At 40.7% G+C, this 21,210-nt stretch overlaps 1 protein-coding gene across 6 annotated transcripts in view; it reads left to right on the top strand.

Moving 5' to 3' along the window:
* Positions 1-20,778, top strand: part of LOC108715166 (serine/threonine-protein phosphatase 2A 56 kDa regulatory subunit beta isoform) — a 59,793-nt gene extending 39,015 nt beyond the window's left edge. For all 6 annotated transcript variants that reach the window (XM_018260072.2, XM_041560789.1, XM_041560786.1 and 3 more), the window contains 11 exons: positions 1,836-1,937; positions 5,411-5,503; positions 6,011-6,141; positions 7,916-7,975; positions 9,180-9,288; positions 11,040-11,093; positions 12,322-12,372; positions 14,254-14,373; positions 15,368-15,495; positions 16,692-16,793; positions 17,888-20,778. In XM_018260072.2, the coding sequence (XP_018115561.1) occupies positions 1,836-1,937; positions 5,411-5,503; positions 6,011-6,141; positions 7,916-7,975; positions 9,180-9,288; positions 11,040-11,093; positions 12,322-12,372; positions 14,254-14,373; positions 15,368-15,495; positions 16,692-16,793; positions 17,888-18,023 (1,086 nt within the window). In that variant the 3' untranslated portion in view covers positions 18,024-20,778. The remainder of the gene's footprint in view (positions 1-1,835; positions 1,938-5,410; positions 5,504-6,010; positions 6,142-7,915; positions 7,976-9,179; positions 9,289-11,039; positions 11,094-12,321; positions 12,373-14,253; positions 14,374-15,367; positions 15,496-16,691; positions 16,794-17,887) is intronic.
* Positions 20,779-21,210: the final 432 nt, after the last annotated feature.

Here is a 21,210-nt window from a genome sequence, read left to right on the forward strand (position 1 = left end):
AACACTGAGGATGTGCTGGAGATACAATCATTTTTTAATTTTTCCGTGCACCAATCCCCATTACTCCAGTCCAGATTATGAAAGGGGAGGGGACAGGGGGCAACGAACGGCAGTGGGCCTAGGGGCGCCCACTATGTAAATCCGGCCCTGCCCATTGTCGTTTTGGAGTCAGGAAGGAATTTTTCCTCCTCTGAGGCAAATTGGAGAGACTTCAGATGTCTTTTTTTCCTTCCTCTGGATCAACTGACAGTTAGGCAGGATAAAATAGAGTCAAAAGGTTGAACTTGATGGACGTTTTCAACCAAACTTACATGTTACTATGATACACCTATGATGTAGTGGCACCACCTTTTAGTTCATTGAAACCTTGATCAAATGTTTTCAGTCCTCCCGTATATCCAATTGCAAAATATAAGGATTTTTGAAGTCACTGAGAACTTACGTAAACATAAAACATGGCGGCACAATGGCTGCTTTTCTATATCTCACTGAACTCCAAGGAAACTTCCCTAAACTTAAAGTAGGAATTTTTAGGTATTTTTTATAATATACATGTTCAGTGTTGGACTGGGATGCCAGGGGCCCACCAGAAAACCTTAGACTGAGGGCCCGCTTTCCAAACTATTATTTCTCCTCTCCTCACTCAACTCCTCTATTCTCCTAGTCTTTTATATCTATTTACGATATTCACCCATTATTACGCATTTCTCCCTATAAAGAAATAGGTCAAATGTTTAGCAGCATGAGGGCCACTGACACCTGGGCCCCCCGGGAGTTTTCCTGTACACGTTTCTCCAAGTCATTTGACAAAAGTGATGTACCCCACCAGGGTTGCCAGGTCTAATTTTCCAAACCAGCCAAAGTCGCCTACAAAACCAGCCCAAAACTAGCCAAGAGGCACTTCAACAGTAGCCCAAAATAGCACAATATGTGCAGGGAAAAAAGCCAAAAAAATAAATGAATTTATGTGAAAATTTCAAATTTTCACTTTCGCAAATTTTTCCATGAAGCAAAATGGGACAGATTCGCCCGTCAACAGAGGAGTAATTGCAGAGGGGGGCCCAGGAGGTATAGGGGTCCCTAATACATATAATATATAATAAATATTGGTAAAACAGATCAACCTCTAGACATTTTGGTGGCCAGCAGATTTTTTGCCCCAAAATTAACAGATCAACCTCTAGACATTTTGGTGGCCAGCAGATTTTTTGCCCCAAAATTAGCTGAAATTTAGGAAAGTGAGTGGAAAATGTGAGAATGCTTAAGAGTGACGGGAGACTGGGGTACAGAGACCAATATGTGGGAACTCCCGACTTCTACACAAGTCAGTCCCATTGCATGCTGGGTATTGTAGTCTTACATTCAACTTGCCACAAAAACCACATTACCCAACATGCATTGGGACACACAGGCTTGGCACATTAGGGCAAGAAAACACTTTGACTGGTTTCCAAAGTACAAACCAATGAAAGGCCCAAAAAGTAGCCCAAATCCATACCTTGGCTAGTTTGTACTTTCAAAACCAGCCTGGGCTTTAAATTAGTTGCCCAATTTGGCTGGAAAACCACCAACCTGGAAACCCTGTACCCCACAAAAAAATTCAATTATGTGCAAAGATCTTGTACAGTATAAAGATATTATTCCTGATACATGCTCCAGATAATTAGGGAATTCACGTGTACAAGATCAGAAAATGGACGATAATCGCTGTGGTTTAATGAGCGTGTCCCTCCCACGGCAGGGTGACAAATACGTACAGACAGAAGGAAGATATGACTGTTTATCTCTGTGGGTTGATGCTGTGACACAGCCATGTTGTTTTTCTTTCCCTTCAGATATCAGTGAATATATTTCGGACAATGCCACCTATTGATAACCCAGAGTTTGACCCTGAAGAAGATGAGCCAAATTTTGAGCCCTCGTGGCCCCATTTACAGGTAAAAGAAAATCTGAAATGTTCTTTTCGGGCTTTAGGGATGCCCTAAATTCCCTGATTGGATTCCCTGTGTGCTTACTTCAGAAATACGATTTCAACTAGTGTGTCCCCCATGACATCACACTAGGGGGGGAGGGGAGAAGAGCGGCAGAGGAGAGCGAACCTGGGTAGACAGAAGACCCTTTAAAGAAATTGTTCAGTGTAAAAATAAAAACTGGGTAAATAGATAGTCTATGCAAAATAAACAATGTATCTAATATAGTTAGTTAGGCAAAAATGTAATGTATAAAGGCTGGAGTGAGTGGATGTGTAACATAATAGCCAGAACACTACTTCCTGCTTTTCAGCTCTCTAACTCTGAGTTAGTCAGTGACTATAAGGGGGGCACATGGGTCATATCTGTTGCTTTTGAATCTGAGCTGAATGCTGAGGATCAATTACAAACTCACTGAACAGTTATGTCCCATGTGGCCCCTCTTATCGTCACTGACTAACTCAGAGTTAAAGAGCTGAAAAGCAGATCTTGTCCTTTTAAATGTTCTGCTCTGCATGTGGGTGTATGGCAAATCTTTCCTTCTTCGGCTATTAATATTAAAGTGCGTTTTGCTGCAAGTTGGCCATGATTTTGATGAACAATTATATTGTAAGGCCTTTTAGCCTCAGTGCATTAAACTGTATGATTTCTAATGGTATAAATAGAAAGTTCCCTTGGCGAATTCTACCCTATGAAGTCCATTTTGCTGAATTATTTATATGGAATTTTTGTGTGTGTGTTTCTTACAAATAATCATGAGTGATTTCCAATTCACTCCTTGATCCATCATTGAGTTCACCTTCTCATTTCACTAGTATTTTTCAAAGTTTTCAGTTTTTTTTATTGTGCAGGTTATTTTTTTTATTGTGCTTGGGGCCAGATTAACAGCAGAGCTAATGATAATTTGGCTCCAGACCCCCCGCCCATGAGAGTAGGCTAATCAGTTTGCTATTATTCAGCGTATGACATATAATTCTCCATGCTGTAGCAGGAGCAGAATGGATTAGCAGTGTCCTTTGGTCGTAGCTGATAATCAGTGATTCATAGACATTTCTATGACTATACAGAGATGTTGTGTAAAATGCTTTGTCTACTAATCAGCTCTAATGGGTAACATCAGATCATAAACTGAATAATACATATGTCTTGTATATGAGCCCAAGTCATCTGAAGAAGTATGAAGAATCTATGGAATTGTTCACCTGTAGAGCAGGGGTCCCCAACCTTTTATACCCGTGAGCCACATTTAAATGTAAAAAGAGTTGGAGAGCAACACAAGCAGGAAAAAAAGATCCTGGGTTGTCAAATAAGGGCTTTGATTGGCTATTGGTAGCCCCTGTGTGGACTGGCAGCCTCTGTTTGGCAGTACACCTTGTTGTTATGAAACCAAAACTTGCCTCCAAACCAGAAATCCAAAAATAAGCACCTGCCTTGAGGCCACTCACAGCAACATCCAAGGGGTTGATGAGCAACATGTTACTCATGAGCCACAGGTTGGGGATCACTGCTGTAGACCAACAGGAGTCATACCATTTGCTTTATTGGCCAGTTTGTTTGGATCTGGTCTACAAGAAAACCTGCATCATGGAATCAGTTCAGGTTTTAAGGCCATTCCAACAGAACACTTGATAAGTAACTTAGTATAAATATAGTTTTATCAAATCAAATAATAGCCCAGTGTGTGTCTAGATCAGTGGTCTCCAACTAGTGGCTCAGGAGCAACATGTTGCTCACCAAACCCTTCGATGTTGCACCCCATGGCCTCGAAGCAGGTGATTATTTTTGAATTCCAGCCTTGAAGGCAAATTTTGTTGCATAAAAACCAGGTGTATTGACAAACAGAGTCTCCAGTAGGCTACCAGTCCACATGGGGCTACCAAATAGCCAATCACAGCCTTATCCGGTACCCCCAGGAACATGTTTCTTGCTTGTGTTGCTCCCCAAATCTGTTTACATTTGAATATTGCCAGTGTCGGACTAGAACACCAGGGGCCCACCCGAAAACCTTAGACTGTGGGCCCACTCACAGTGCTATTATTTTTCTTCTCCTCAGTCAACCTCTATTCTCCTAGTCCTTTACAGACTATAATCTATTATTCCATCTATTTAGCCTCTTTGTTCTCATGGAAATAGGGAATGACCATGAAATAGGCCAAAACTTTTACAGCATGAGGGGCCACTGATACCTGGGCCCACAGCGAGTTTTCCTGGTATCCCGGTGGGCCAGTCCGACACAGAATGTGGCTCACAGGTGTAAAAGGTTGGGTACCCCTGGTTTAGATCCTCAAGGTTATGAGTTCTTCATCAGGAGTACATGCAATTTTTATGCTTACAAGATGTCCTTTGGGTATCATTTATTGACCTAGTAGTTGTATGGGGGAGTCCCCTGCAGTGAGCACCCTAAAATGATTGTACCATCCTTGTCCATTATTTGATTTGTCTCATGTCCAGCCCATGTTTGCTAAACCTTGTTTCATGTGGATACAGGATCCATAACTATTGCTGCAGAATTTGGGGTGCCAGAATGGCTGGATTATCTCCAAATAAAATCCTTAGTTAGATAAGGGCATGGTATCTTCCTGATATCTTGGGGTGATAGTTGTTAAGACAGTTTACATTCTATTGTTTATTGTTTGCAGACAATTGTACGTATATTGTGGTGAAGACCTGTGTCTACAGAGGATATGTAAACAAACATACACATATTCAATGCAACAGTGTAGGAGGATTAAATATTTTCTTATGTTACCAAGGAAAAACATGATTTTTTCTTGGAAATGCAAATCATATGGCAGTAGGTGCTGCATCAGTCGCTGATATGATTGGATCATGTAGACTGAAATATGTCTAATATTAATATTTTTTTTCACCACCTGTCACTATTTGCCCCTGTGCATTATATGCTACACTGGAATAGTTGCTTTATATATTATTATATTGCCATTTATGTGTCTTATTTATAGCAACAATGACAATAAGTAGAGCACAGAAGTGGGCCTGACAGTTTTCTGCCTAGAAAGGCTCCACTACGCATGAATTTCTATGAGAACTTCTATTAATATCTTTCCTCTGTTTCCCTCTGACTCCAAAATTTCCCTCCCACTCTTAAATGTCATCTCATTTTTCACTGTCTCTATGGCAATATATACAGTATATATATTTATATAAATAAATAAACGTTTCCATCTCCTCTTCTCTCTGTATTTTCTCTTTTACTCTATTTCTCGCCCTGTCATTATTTCCTTCTTTCTCTGGGCTCTTTCTTGATATTTCTTCTCTCCGCAATGTCTTTAACACCTCTTTATCTGTCCAAATCTTTTCTAAATCTGCCTTTCTGTTTTTATCTGCTGTCAATCCTCTCTCCTACATGTTCTTTTTTCTCTTGTCTGTGTCAATCCTAAATTCCCTTGCCCTTATTTCTCAACTTTCTGCAACCCCAGTTGGTGTATGAATTCTTTCTTCGGTTCCTGGAGAGTCAAGACTTTCAGCCTTCTTTGGCCAAGAGATATGTGGACCAGAAGTTTGTCCTCATGGTGAGTGAATGTGTATGTGGGATATTCAGTTTTTGGGAGGCTGCCTTACTGATACATACAATATTGCAGACATGAGTGATCCAGTTACTTCTGTATCAATGAGAACGCAAAGAGATTGGTTTGTGCCAAACAGAAGCAATGCTTATTGCTCACACAGTGTCCAAACACTAAAATTCCTCCTTGACTTTCTACATTCACCCATCACTTCTATTCTTACCTCCCATTTACAGCAGCCCTTCCCCACCTCATGACTCTACCCCTAAAGCAACGAAAAACAAGGGACATTTTTTAATCTTCTACTACAGTACACTCAAGAATATCACATCAACCATCCAGTAATTCATATATGAGAAAGATGTTAAAGCAAAGCGTTAAAGCACAGTTTAGGTTTATGCGCTAGGGCTGATTTTAGGGAAACTCACAGAGGGTATTTGCTCAGGCTCGGTTAATAAAATTGCTCACCGCTATTCCTTTCATTTGTTCTATTTTCCTTACTTGCTCTGAAAGCTCCTAGAGCTTTTTGACAGTGAAGACCCAAGAGAGAGGGAATATCTGAAAACCATCCTACACCGTGTATATGGGAAATTCCTCGGTCTCCGAGCTTATATCAGGAAACAGTGCAACAACATCTTCCTCAGGTATGGCTTTAGAAGGGCAACCGTAATCATGTTTCTGTAATGTGCAGTGTAGGAAAGGGCCGGCTCAACACCAGGAAAAAAACATCCTTCATGGGCTCCACTAAAAGATTCAGCGGCACACTGTTAATTGCAGATCAAGTTGAGTATTTATTTAGCCTCAACATAACGAACAGTCAATATTTCAGGCCCCCTGGCCCTCAAGCCTTGAAAAGGGGCCTAGGGGGTCCGAAATGTTTCCTGTTTGTTATGTTGAATGATAAATACTCCACTTGATCTGCAATGTGCCACTGAATCTTATGGTTTATTTACATTGGGGGGCCCATTCACCAAGCTCGGGTGAAGGATTCGAAGTAAACAAACTTCGAATGAAGTGTTTTTTGGGCTACTTCGACCATCGAATGGGCTACTTCGACCTTCGACTACGACTTCGCATCGAAGGATTCGAACTAAAAATCGTTCGACTATTCGACTATTCGATAGTCAAAGTACTTTCTCTTTAAGAAAAAACCCCCTAGTTCACCACCTAAAACCTACCGAACCCAATGTTAACCTATGGGGATGGTCCTCATAGGCTTGCCTAAGTTTTTTTGGTCGAAGGATAATCCTTCGATCGTTGGATTAAAATCCTTTGAATCGTTCGGTTTGAAGGATTTAATCGTTCGATCGAACAATTATTCCTTTGATCGTTCGATCGAACTATTTGCGCTAAAATCCTTCGACTTCGATATTCAAAGTCGAAGGATTTTAATTCCCAGTCGAATATCGAGGGTTAATTAACCCTCGATATTCGACCCTTGGTGAATTTGCCCCTTAATGTCTCCAGTGGCAGGAAGGAGACTAAAGTGAGCACCTACCACCACAACAGGTGACTTTCTCTAATTTTCTATTGATCTTCATGGGCTCTACTGACTCAGGCTCACTCCCCTGCCCAAACCCTTCTCCACCGGTCGGACCTGGCGCATGCATGTGGGGAGGAGCAGTGAGAGGTTGTGAACTGGGTGCAAACCATTCAGTTCACATGGAGGGCCCTTTAAAGGGCATGTAAAGGCAAAAAAATAAAATCCCATTTTTACTTTCTTTAATGAAAAAGAAACCTATCTCCAATATACTTTAATTAAAAAATGTGTACTGTATTTATGACGATCCCTAAGCAGCCCAGACCACACTGAGCATGTGCACAGTCTTGGTCTTGCAAAGATGTTTAACAAAGTTACAAGATGGTGACCCCCTGTGGCCAACTTTGAAAGCAGAAATCATTTGTTTAATTAGGTTTGTGGTGCAGTAAGTTCATGTTTATGTTTAGTATACAAAATACAGCATTTCTAGCCTTATTCTATTTTAAACTTTATTTCCCCTTTAAGTCCAACTCCTGGTCGGCCCCTGATACTCCAGTCCAATTCTGGTAATGTGTCCTGCCCGGGAGGAGCCTCAATTGCTCACAGGTTGTCAAGTTAGAATATATAATATTGTCCTTGTATTATCAAAGGCTTTTCCAACTCCAAACTTTGAAGACCTTAGTTTTACTCTTACTTAGGCCTGGCCTATGGCACAGAAAAACACCCAAAATTGCCTGTTTCCGCTTGGCAATGTTAATGCTGGCGCTTTCAACCGATTACCATTTAATTTTGCAGAAAGAGGCAGTGAGCAATAGCGTGTTTTTCCTCTTTTCACTATTCATTCTTCTGTGTACAAGATGCTTCATATCTACATTCACTACCAGCAAAGGCTTCTCTATCATACTTCTGTCATTCAAATAAATCTGTTTCCCTTTCAGATTCATCTATGAGACAGAGCGGTTCAACGGGGTGGCTGAGCTACTGGAAATTCTAGGCAGGTCAGTGGAACATTCAAAGAAACCCACTCATTTATCATTTCCCCAACTGTTTCTTAGGGTAACAGTATATGGAGTGACTCCAGCAGGGGCCCTATCCAAACCTGTATTGGGCAATATCCCTAGTGCAAATAAGGCTGCAATCCTGTAGGGCTATAACAATTGCACTCATCAACAGATAGCTGTATGCCCCACAGAGCTTGCAATCTACCTAGCAGTGTGTTCCTAAAGTAATGTTGAAAAATATAGAGCTTCAAAGGAGAACTAAAGCCTAACTAAAGAAATAGTTTAGAAATGTTGTACATGATGTTTTGTGCTTCTGTACCAGCCCAAGGCAACCACAGCCCTTTAGCAGTAAAGATCTGTGTCTCCAAAGATGCCCCAGTAGCTCCCCATCTTCTTTTCTGCTGATTCACTGATTCACATGCTCTGTGCTGCTGTCACTTACTGAGCTTAGGGAGCCACTCACAATATACAGTACACATAGAATAGAAATGTCACAATATAAGGCTGATTAGTAATTAATACACATAATTACTACATGGCAGCACAGAAACCAGTGCAATTAGCATCAGAATTTAATAATCAGCAAACCTGTAGCATCAGCTTATATTACAGCCAGGGAAGGTCATTTTCTGCTGGATAATTAGTGACGAGCCCTAAGCTTAGCTTCTCAACAGCCAATCAGAGCCCACTGAGCATGTGAGTGTCACAGACACTTTCCAAGATGGTGACCCCCTGTGACAAGTTTGAAGTCCTGGATCATTGCTGCTATTGACAATAAGTTCACTATATAAAATATGCCATTTTTAACCACATTCATTTTTAAGGTTTACTTCTCCTTTAAAGGGGCAGTATACCTTCTTGCCCAACATAAGTGCAATGAATAGGCTTGTGCTAAACATATCTTTTTTGTTTATTGTTTTAATCAGGAACAGTCTATGATATTTGTTATTTCTTTAGCTAAACAGGGAAACTGAAGCTACTCCATGTTTGGTTCCTGCAAGGTTGATAATTAGGACACCAGTATATAACCCCAACATTCCACCCTTTGCAGTGACTGTTTTGTTAGCAGGAGTTCATTAGGCAGGGCTATTATCTACGTACAGGAAAAACATCAAAGGGGGGTATAAAATAAATGAACTTACAGGCTGCTGATCCTGCTGTATTTCTCATGTTAATAATCTTCATCCACTTTGTCTTCCAGTATAATCAATGGGTTCGCTTTACCTCTGAAGTCTGAGCACAAACAGTTTCTCGTGCGGGTTTTGATACCTTTGCACTCTGTAAAATCCCTCTCCGTATTTCATGCTCAGGTAAGGAAAGCTGTATGTCAATTAGACCCATTTACTATTGTACATGAGTATTACAGAATAACTGACAGAGTACAATGAAACTGCCGAGCACTGACTACGGGGGCCTGTTTGGGTCAGTACTGTGGGACGTCTCGTATCAGATAATATGTATACAGTATATAGGATCTATTATCCAGAACTCATGGGACATGGGGATCTTTCTTTAATTTGGATCACTCAAAATAATTTAAATAGTAAATAAACCCAATAGGATGGATTCATGCATCTTCGTTAGGATCAAGAACAAGCGACTGTTTTATTATTACAGAATAAAAGAGAATACTTTGCTTAAAGGGGAACTATTGCAAAAAATTTAATTTAATATAAGCTTCATCATACTGAAATAAGAAACTTTGTAAATACAATCAATTAAAAATTCTCCATTGTTTCTGAAATAATCAAGTTTATGTTCACTATTCCTCTCTCAGCATCTGTTTCTCTTCATTCTCTCTTCATGCAGCAGTTGGGTGTCAGATATTCATTGACAGTTACATCCAATATATCTTATAGGGGGGCTCCTTTTGCCTAGAAGATGTATTAGAGCTCACTCTATTAAACTCACCAGACATCATGTCTCTCTACATGCAGGATTTGTCAGATATTCATTGACAGTTAGATCCAATATATCTTATATCTTTCCTAGCAGATGAATTAGAGCTCACTCAAATAACTGATTCCAGTACAAACAAAATAACTACCCTTTGCACAAATTCTGCATGTAGAGAGACATGAAAGGTTGTTAGGCCATTCTATGCTATACTAAAAGTTTACTTAAAGGTGAGCAGCTCCTTTAAGAAAATTAACCCTATTGAGTTGACATTGTTTTAATGTGGCATGCCATTGCATCACGGAGCTGCTCTATGCCAAGAATGACATAAAATAAGTGAATGTAAAATTGATGAGGGGGTTATTCTAAGCACTTTTGCAATGTACATTCAGTATTTATTTTCTTTTGATTCCAAGATATTAAGGGATACATGTGCTGTTAATATGAATGAATTTTGTTACAACAGCGCCACCTGCTGGTCAGTTTCTCACCAGTCTGACCACCAAGTAGTCAAGGAAGTTGTCAGGAGAAAGAAAGAGGCTGATGTTCTTCTGCTTAGGAAAGATGTGAGAAAGGTTTTTAATTTTATTCCTAATCAGAAGAACATCAGCCTCTTTCTTTCTCCTGACAACTTCCTTGACTACTTGCTGGTCAGACTGGTGGGAAAATGACCAGCAGGTGGCGCTGTTGTAACAAAGTTCATTCATAATAACAGTACATGTAAATAAAATAATGAATGTACATTGCAAAAGTGCTTAGCATAGCCTCCTCATTCATTTTACATTCATTAATTTTAAATGTTTACTTATCCTTTAATAAAGTTATTTTACCTGGGAGAGACAGGATGGCATGGACTCCGCTACTTTCTAGTAGTGTTAAACTGGGTGCACAGAGGAAGATCTGTTTAGTTGGTAAGGTCACTTAACAAGCAGATCTGACCAATCAAGTGTTAAACCAGATTGGCCTGATCCAAACGTTGAGTTCTTGGGCCGGTGCATTAAATGCAATGATTATTCGTACCCTGTATCCATCCAGGCTGCCCAATCATTATCTGAATGTGTTTCAAACAATTATTCATCATTGGGAGCATCTGTTTTGGTCTGTGTACAGTTTATAAAACAATCTTCTTTCATATCTGTTTAACCAGCTTTATTGTATCCCCCAGCTTGCCTATTGTGCTGTGCAGTTCCTGGAAAAAGATTCTTCATTAACAGAACATGTAAGTCAATCCCTTGAAACTTAAAGGGATACTGTCATGGGAAAAATGTTTTGTTCAAAACGCATCAGTTAATAGTGCTGCTCCAGCAGAATTCTGCACTGAAATCAGTTTCTCAAAAGAGCAAACAGATTTGTTTATATTTAATTTTGAAATCTGACATGGGGCTCAACATATTGTCAGTTTCCCAGGTGCCCCCAGTCATGTGACTTGTGCTCTGATAAACTTCAGTCACTCTTTACTGCTGTACTGCAAGTTCGAGTGATATCACCCCCCTCCCTTTCCCCCAGCAGCCGAACAACAGAACAATGGGAAGGTAACCAGATAGCAGCTCTCCCTAACACAAGATAACAGCTGCCTGGTAGATCTAAGAACAGCACTCAATAGTAAAATCCAGGTCCCACTGAGACACATTCAGTTACATTGAGTAGGAGAAACAACAGCCTCCCAGAAAGCAGTTCCATCCTAAAGTGCTGGCTCTTTCTGAAATCACATGACCAGGCAAAATGAGCTGAGATGCACCTACACACCAATATTACAACTAAATACACTTGCTGCTTCAGGAATGACATTTTATATTGTACAGTCAATTATTTGCAGTGTCATTTATAAATAAATTAGTGACGAGCCCTAAGCTTAGCTTCTCAACAGCCAATCAGAGCCCACTGAGCATGTGAGTGTCACAGACACTTTCCAAGATGGTGACCCCCTGTGACAAGTTTGAAGTCCTGGATCATTGCTGCTATTGACAAGCTCAAACTTTAGGCTGATTAATTATATAAAATATGGCATTTTAAGCCGTATTCATTTTTAGGGTTTAGTTTTCCTTTAAAAATATGGCGATGTGAAAAGTATCCCAGGATGGTATGTTTGAAAAAAAGAAAAAAAATAGATGCAATGGCTTATGCTAAAAGGTAAGCAAATATGGTCACCAGTGGGTGCCTTACAAATTGGAACCCCCAGTGTTTTTACGCATTTAATTTTTAAAATTATTGCCCTGTTAAATATATTACTTAATGGCCCATTATGAAATCTACCAATAAAACCATAAAAAAGAAAGTGAATATATCCCGAAAGCATGAGGCGCCTCCCTGTGTGTATCACTGCGTATAATTATGGCGACACCTTGTGGTGGTTGGTGATACAACCAAACTTGCTTAAATATAACGGGAAAGAGAAACTTTAATTCTTTATTAAATCTGTTCAAATAATATTTGTCTCTTCTCTGCAGGTTATTCGAGGTTTGTTAAAATACTGGCCAAAAACCTGCACTCAGAAAGAGGTAAGTGATTGTTTTATGTAACTTGGCTGTTTGGAGGGTCCAGTCTCTTTACTCATTAAACATGACCTTGTTATTTATTCGTATCGCTTGTAACCGGCACGGGGAGGCCCATTTATCAAAGGTCGAATTTCAAATTTCAAGTTTTTAAAAACTCTTCTAAACGCCCATAAACTCGATATTCAACCAATCGAAATTTATTAATAAAGTGACTTTTTTTTTTTTTAAATCGGATGAATTAAATCGTTCCGAAAACTTGAATTGAATTCTTATCAAATTTGATTCAAATTTAAAAAATTTGACTCGAGTTTTTTCAGGAAGGCTGCAAACAACTCAAAATGAATCACGTTATCACATTTCCAGGGGCAGACGCGTGCGCAGTAGAACGGAAAGCCGAACTTTAACTAAAAAGTCGCCATTTCGTTGTACTGCGCATGCGTCTGCCCCAGGAAATTTGAATACAGAAGAGGTTGGCTCCGTGGTGCTCACTGGTATAACCCCGGGCCGGGTCAGTTTTCTGCTGATAGGAGCACTGGCCTGGGGTTTCAGGTAAGTCAATACATTCACTTGGGGTGCCTAACATTTGGTACCCCCAAGTGCAAGAGGACTTTCCTTCTCCTTTAAGACTGGAATTAGACAGGTGACCAGATCACCCAGTATGGCCCAGTCTAATGTGACTTGTTCTAGTAATGAGCAGCAGGGTCTCTGGCTGGGGTTGGCTCTGCAAACTGTGTGTTATAGCCGCTCATTATGACCAAAGTCACCTCACAACCATCAGAGGGAGAACAAGGAGGAACATAAATATAACCAAGGAGTCAGCAAGAGGTTGATACTGATCCAAATAGTTCTAGGCCCGGATTTGTGGAGAGGCCACCAAGGCCCGGGCCTAGGGCGGCAGGATTTTAGGGGGCGGCATGTTGCCCAACCACACCCACATTGGTTCAGAGTAGGGATGCACCGAATCCAGGATTCGGATCGGGATTCGGCCAGAATTAGGCCTTTTTTAGCAGGATTCGGCCGAATCCTTCTGCCTGGCCGAACCGAATTTGAATATGCAAATTAGGGGTGGGGAGGGAAATCGCATGACTTTTTGTTACAAAACAAGGAAGTAAAAAATGTTTCCCCTTCTCATTTGCATATGCAAATTAGGGTTCGGATTCGGTTCAGTATTCAGCCGAATCTTTCACAAAGGGTTCAGGGGTTCGACCGAATCCAAAATAGTGGATTTGGTGCATCCCTAGTTCAGAGACACTGGGAAGGCGCAGGAGATAACTTTTTACATTTCCCACGCACCAGTCCCCATTGCGCCAGTCCCGATGATTAAAATTTGAGCGAATAAAAGGGAGGGGACAGGTAAATGTAAATTTGGCCCTGAATAGTAGGGATGCACCGAATCCAGGATTCGGTTTGGGATTCGGCCAGAATTCTGGCTTTTTCAGCAGAATCCTTCTGCCCGGCCGAACCAAATCCGAATTTGCATATGCAAATTAGGGGTGGGGAGGGAAATCGCGTGACTTTTTGTTATAAAAAAAGAAGGAAAAATGTTTCCCCGCCCACCCTAATTTGCATATGCGAATTGGGGCTCGGATTCGGTATTCAGCCGAATCTTTCACAAAGGATTCGGGGTTCGGCCGAATCCAAAATAGTGGATTCGGTGCATCCCTACTGAATAGTTATGAGTTAGATCAATACAGGAGGAATATACAGTACACTAATAAACAAAGGAGAAGACAGGGGAGACATTTCCCTTTGAAGAAGACAGTCAGCAAGTACAATGTGATGTGAGATGTGAGTGTCATTTGTGATTAAGTTGCCTTGTAATTAATAAAAAAGCTGCTTGGTCCAGCAGATGTGACTTGAGAATATGTTGCTTCCATTATCCAGGTGATGTTCCTGGGAGAACTGGAGGAGATCCTAGATGTGATCGAACCCTCTCAGTTTGTGAAGATCCAGGAACCTCTCTTCAAGCAGATTGCCCGCTGTGTCTCCAGCCCACATTTCCAGGTACATTCAACTGAGTGTATGTAAACCAGAGAAGCAGTCTAAAGGCCATACCAACTCAACCATTGTAAAATACAGAGGACACATGAGCTGACTAAAGTACTGGAAGGCTTAGATCAAGGCAGAGTAACTCATAGGGGTGACATATTCTGTACTCAAATTCTGTCATGGGTTACTAGCACTAGCAGCGACTAATGTTACACAAGCCTGGAGAACTATAGGCTGGACATTCATACAGGAACACAAGGAGCGAGGAAGAGGAAAGTGTTCATTTGGGTTTGAACCTCAGCCTTAAAGGAGAACTAAACCCTAAAATTGAATGTGGCTAAAAAATTTCCTATTTTCTATAGTGAACTTATTGCAGGAGGCTAAAGTTTGAGCTTGTCAATAGCAGCAATGATCCAGGACTTCAAACTTGTCACAGGGGGTCACCATCTTGGAAAGTGTCTGTGACACTCACATGCTCAGTGGGCTCTGATTGGCTGTTGAGAAGCTAAGCTTAGGGCTCGTCACTAATTATCCAGCAGAAAATGAGCTTCCCTGGCTGTAATATAAGCTGATGCTACAGGTTTGCTGATTATTCAATTCTGATGCTAATTGCACTGGTTTCTGTGCTGCCATGTAGTAATTATGTGTATTAATTACTAATCAGCCTTATATTGTGACATTTCTATTCTATGTGTACTGTATATTGTGAGTGGCTCCCTAAGCTCAGTAAGTGACAGCAGCATGTGAATCAGTGAATCAGCAGAAAAGAAGATGGGGAGCTACTGGGGCATCTTTGGAGACACAGATCTTTACTGCTAAAGGGCTGTGGTTGCCTTGGGCTGGTACAGAAGCACAAAACATCATGTACAACATTTCTACCTACTTCTTTAGTTAGGCTTTAGTTCTCCTTTAACATGTATTCACAACACTTCTGCGACACATACACAACTCTCTACTTTCCTCTTTGTCTCTTGTTAAGGTTTCCTGTATTTGTTTTTTTCATAATCAGGTCGCAGAGAGAGCCCTTTATTTTTGGAATAATGAATACATCCTTAGCCTCATAGAAGAGAATTGTCACACCGTACTTCCCTTGATATTCGGAACCCTCTACCAGGTCTCCAAAGAGCACTGGAACCAGTAAGTCTTTCCCGGCAATCCTGTTTATTCTCAGAATGACTTGGTAATGGAGTAGTTAGGGTTCATCAGTCAGGCGCATTCATTTATGGGCACACAGCAAAACCAGGGTCCCTTGCATCCGAGCAGGCAGGTAAACTGGCAGTTGCTAAGTGTATACTACTATCATAATTTGCCCAGGAGCAGTAACCCATGGCAACCAATAGGATGCAAGTGACTAGTGAATTCTGCTTGCTGCTTCATTGCTATGGGTTACTGCCCCATGGCAAACTCAGTGCCTTTTATTACATAACCCCATATATGTATGTTTGCCCCTAGGCAGTTGGAGTGGAAAAGTAAGCACCTGGTACCTACTGTCCTCTGTTTTTCCTGTGAATTCTATAGGGCTATAATTGGCGCGATTTTGCATCTTGTGCATCTAGCTCCTATACCTTCAGGAAGCCAAAAAGTCACATATTTCCTATCCTTACCAATTGGGTGGTTATTTACACACACTCTCATATAACTAATATTTAGGTTGAAGAAGAAAGAGAAGACCAGATTCAGCCCCTTGCACCACTTATCCAGACAGATACACCTTTCACCTGTAGCTTTTGTAAGAAGTGGAGACACTCGTTTTGGAATCCCTTCATACCTTACACCTTCATAAACATATAAGAGATGATTTGCTAATAAAATTGGAGATAGCTCATAGTACAAGTTGATCCAGGGACTAGTCTGATTGCCATTTTGGAGTCAGGAAGGATTTTTTCCCCCCTCTGAGGCAAATTGGAGAGGCTTCAAATAGGGTTTTTTGCCTTCCTTTGGATCAACTGGCAGTTAGGCAAGTTTAAAGGTTGAACTTGATGGACGTGTCTTTTTTTCAACCTAACTTACTATGTTACTACTATGTTACTAAGTGCTAACAAGCGCTAGTCCCGTTGCAACCAATTAGATCTTTTATTTTCACGTTCTAACAAGAATTGCTGATTGGCTGCTATGAGTAACTACACTAGAACAATTTGGCACGAATGTTAGAAAATCATTTCCAGTAATTTAATTTGAAATTATTATATGGTATTTTTCTTACCCAAAAAATTTATTTAGATATTTCCATTACAAAATGGCTGCTGGGCAGTTGTTGTTCCCATTCCCAAGTCAGTTTTTACTTGCTGTTATTATTGGGATGGATTTTTGCCAACTTCTTTTTCTGCCCACAGGACAATTGTCTCCCTGATTTATAACGTTCTCAAGACTTTTATGGAGATGAATGGAAAACTGTTTGATGAGCTTACGGCATCTTATAAGCTTGACAGACAACAGTAAGTATAAATCGATAAATATGTATTGGTGACCAACATCCTTTATAACAAGAGTGGACTCTGCTCATCGGAGCTTTCAGTCTAAAACAGGTGAAAAGTGCCTGCCTGGAGTAGTAGATACAGTGGCAGAAATGGAAATGTAAAGGGATTGTGAAACGGAGAATGATTTATGAGTGCTTAAAGGTATCAATGCTTTTTAAAGAGAACCATGTTTTATAATCACTAAGAGATAGTAGGTATGGTCTTGATACCAGCAGATGTAGTTTGTTTTGGAGATGTGGGTTCAAGTTGGCTATTGTATCAAGTGTCAATGTAAGTGGAGTTGGTAGGTTTCATAAACATAAACTTTAACAGTGTATGGGCTGTAGGACAGAAGAGTGGCACAAGTATGATTGGAAAATGAGTGTTACAATCTGTATACAGAGAAGCCCATGAACTGCCAGATGGACTTCTAGGTGAACAAGAGAGTCTTACCTACCCCAGTCTTTACTGACACCCCTATGGGACCCTGGAACTTTCTGCTGCAGGAAAAGGCAGGGACCTGGTTCACAGTTGAAATGTGCGAAACGTGGACACAAGAGGGTCAAACGATAGGCTTAGTCAAGTCAGGCAGAGGTCATTGGCGGGCAGCAAGGTTCCTAGTAAATACAGGCAATGATCAGAGTCAGAAACAGGCAAAAGGTCAAAACCAGGATACACAATAATAATAATCGCTTTAGCAAGTTCAGGAGAGCTGAAGACAAGCTTGAGCAATAAGTACAACTGAAATGCGCCTTCTATTTTCAAATTTGGCCCCAATCGTGACGTCAACTCCGCCGACGTCAGAGCGCATATGTCCGTGCGTGTTATTACGTTCTTTTACGTATGCGCACGTCCAAATGCACCGACGATGAGCTTTACAATAAGTCTTGAATAAGTGTTCAGTATAGATTTTGCATAGAGATGAAGTTACAGGAGTCAAGATAGGAAATGGTGATTTGGAGAGGGCACCAAGCAAGCAATAGATTTTAGCATTGTTGAAAGCATTTCTTTAGACACTGACATTAAACAAGACAACAGTGTTTTTACATTCTGTGCTTTTCTTTGCAACACAGGGAGTTGAAGCGTGAGAAGGAGCGCCAAGAGCTGTGGAGAAAGTTGGATGAACTCCGTCTCAAGAAAATGAATGGTCTTGAGGAGGCACAGATGAACCAGCTCAATTTACAGCACAGCCGGGCCAGTAAAAGTTAGGAGGTCTCCCACTACTTCCCACCAATCTAAACCAACAGAAGATCAATCCAGCCAGTTCACAACTCCCTCCTTCCCATTATGTTCACAATCACTGTTAGCATCCCTCTATATTTCCCACAAACAGGGGAGAACCAAAGTTTCGTGATTACGTGGCCAGCGTCAAAGCCTGTGGAAACAACAACATATTGGAAGGTGCTTTTGGCTTTTAACAGTTGTCTTTTTCTGTTACTGATAGTTGTAAATGATGCAAATCACACTATATCAGCAACAGCAAATTCTTCTGGCAAATGCCACGGGGCACCTACGAAGCAGAAGGTCCTGGGAAGAACTTTTCTATGTTATCAAAGTTGGCCATTTCCAATACAAAAGCAAAGGCTTCTGGGGAAAGTCACTAAAAACACAATCACTTCCTGCCCAGTGGCAATGGGGGCTTCTGGGAAGTTCCCTGCAGGTCTGAATCCCCTTTGTTTTAGAAAGGCTTCTGGGTAAGCCTGTCACCAAGTCATGTCTCCTGTGTCACATAAAAGCAATGGCTTCTGGGAATGCCTCTTCAACAATCAGCACTGGTCACTTCCTGTTAAAAACAGAGGCTTCTGGAAAGGCCTGTGTCTCCTGTCTATCTCTTTCTGTACGTGGGAATGGAGGCTTCTGGGAAAGTCTCTCAACCAAACATTTTAATCCCGTCAACAAGAGCAGAAGCTTCTGAGAAGCCCACTGTATCATTGTCTACACCTATCAATAAGCTTACACGTCAGGGACACAAACTTTAGCAAATCTTACTCTGGAGATCTATCACCATGCTGGATTCATGGGAGGAAAGGCTTCTGGGTAGCCGGACCTATCCGTCCCCCACATCCATAGGTTGGTTTTTCAGTGGTCACCGAAATCTAAAAGCAGAGGATTTAGACGAATGTGTCACCGTGTTACATCTTTTGCAAGAAGGCGTTCTCTTTGCTTAGTAATAGAGTGTTTTGTGAAGTCATGGCAGCAGTCAACATGCCGTAATGTCGCATACAAGATGTCTACACCACTTATCCATGTTTCAGCTATTTTGATGCTTGTTTTACGTGTTAGTGTACATCATGTCAGAGCAGGGCCCCCCAAGGGCCTGAGACTTCTAAATGGCTTTTTGCACCTACATTTAGATAATACTGGATTAAAATAGACATTAAAGCCAATAAATTACATTCAATGTCATGGTGCATGGAAAAAATATAACCACTGTGGAAGTTCAGAAGGAAAATGATTCATGGTTTAATATCCTTTATATGACTATATCCAAAACAGTGTGCTTGATAAGGTTTCGGCTGCTACAACCCTTCACGCTAGAGATTCCCAGGAACATTATTTATATTGGTTACAACGATTTCATTTCTCCAGCTGCAAGTGCTTCTGGGAAGATCCTTCCAACAACCTTCTTCTCAGATGATCTTTGGGGCCAATAGCAAGATCGCAACATCTTGGGAAAAAAAGTACATAGAATTGGGCTCTGAATTGGAAAAGCTTCTGGGAAGCATTGTGATGCCATTTTCTACCAGGGTAGGAGAAATGTGGATGGCAAAATGCTGTAAAAGCGTCCGTCTTGGGACTGTGATGATCTGTAACCTCCTTCTGTTTCCAAGACTTAAGCTTTGTGAACAACTTCCTTTAACTTTTGTTGCTAATGTCTGTCTATAGCATCAAGATGAAGTATTTTGGGTATAGACAATGATTCTGGTATGGTGCCCACTATCAATATGGCAAGAAGATCAGGGAAGACGTGTTATGCTTACAGCCCAAGACAAGAACACTGTGGCAAACTGGGAAGGGGAGGGGATGGGGTACAGAACTAATATTTACGTTTACCAACCCAGTAAGCCATTTAGCTGCTACCTGTTACCTAGAATCTTAATTATTGTTGCAATAAGCTGTAAACAGGGGTTCTTCAGTAGTATAGCATCTTGGAACTGAGTTGAAAGTAGGTTGACCAGTAGGACTTTCATAGAAAGTGTTTACATTTCACGATAAATTGCGAGTTTGAGAACTTCACATCTCAAGCCTAAGCTATAGGCAATGTCTGTTGGGCGAAGGCCATAATGGTGGCATTTTAATATTTTAGATGCCCACAGTTAGGTTAGTTTGGAGCATCATTTCAGAGCAACGAGGGTTAATGCTTTGAATGGCAAAGGCAACGTTTGTAGACCGTGGAAGTTTATTCCATGAAAGTAGGCTAGCACTTTTAGAAAAAGGATTTTACGAAGGCATACTTCTAACGCATTTCTGACATTCCATTGTGACTTAAAGAAGGTTATGCAAAACCTTACTTGACCTGGTAGATACTTTGAACAATGTTGAGCTCTCATACCTTGCAAAAAAAGTTAGGGCTAATTATATATTGACAGTCTAGCAACTGCCTGCCCATTATACTGTATAGGAGGAGTTGCCCATTTCTCTCCTCTTGCTCCCTTATTGACTAGTTCATTTTATTTCGGTCAGGGAAGTCTCTGTCTCTGCCCCCTTTCTCCAGGTATCTTTGTAAGGGAAATCACCATTCCTCTTTCTAAAGGCATCAGCTATAACCAGAGTTTTCTCTCAGAATATATAACGAGCAGCTTTTCCTTTTGATTTTATTTTTTTAAACGATTATTTATGGTATTATTTATTTCATATTTAAAATGGTCAACGTTTGATCTGTTGAATTCACTGGGAGGGGAGGGGCGAAGACAATATTTAACTTATTCACTGTCAAATTAAATGCTGGGTCTTAAAACAAGAATATGTTTTTGATGTTTTTGCTTTGGTGATAATGGGGAAAAAGTCATTTCTAGGTATCTTCTAGGCGGTTCAATACAGAATAAATAATTCGACAGATATATCATTTGATATAGAAGTAAGAGGATCCACAGATTCCACTCGCTATCTAATACAGGAGCTGAAGACTGATCTTTTTGTAGGGAATTACTCTCCTTCAAACATCAAGCAAAAGCCTAAAAACAAATAACATAAATCATACAAGGGAATAAGTATTGAAAACACTTACTGAAATGTATTTAATACTTAGTAGCAAGGCCTAGAACTAGTTCATATGTACTTTGTTCCTATCTCTATTTTTTATTGTACAAAGAAATTGCACAGCGTTAAAGGGATGTTCACCTTGAACACCTAAGGGACTTATTTTTGGGTCCCCACCAAAAGGTCAAAAATCTCA

The sequence above is a fragment of the Xenopus laevis genome, chromosome 4S (assembly GCF_017654675.1).
Source record: "Xenopus laevis strain J_2021 chromosome 4S, Xenopus_laevis_v10.1, whole genome shotgun sequence".
NCBI lineage: Eukaryota > Metazoa > Chordata > Amphibia > Anura > Pipidae > Xenopus > Xenopus laevis.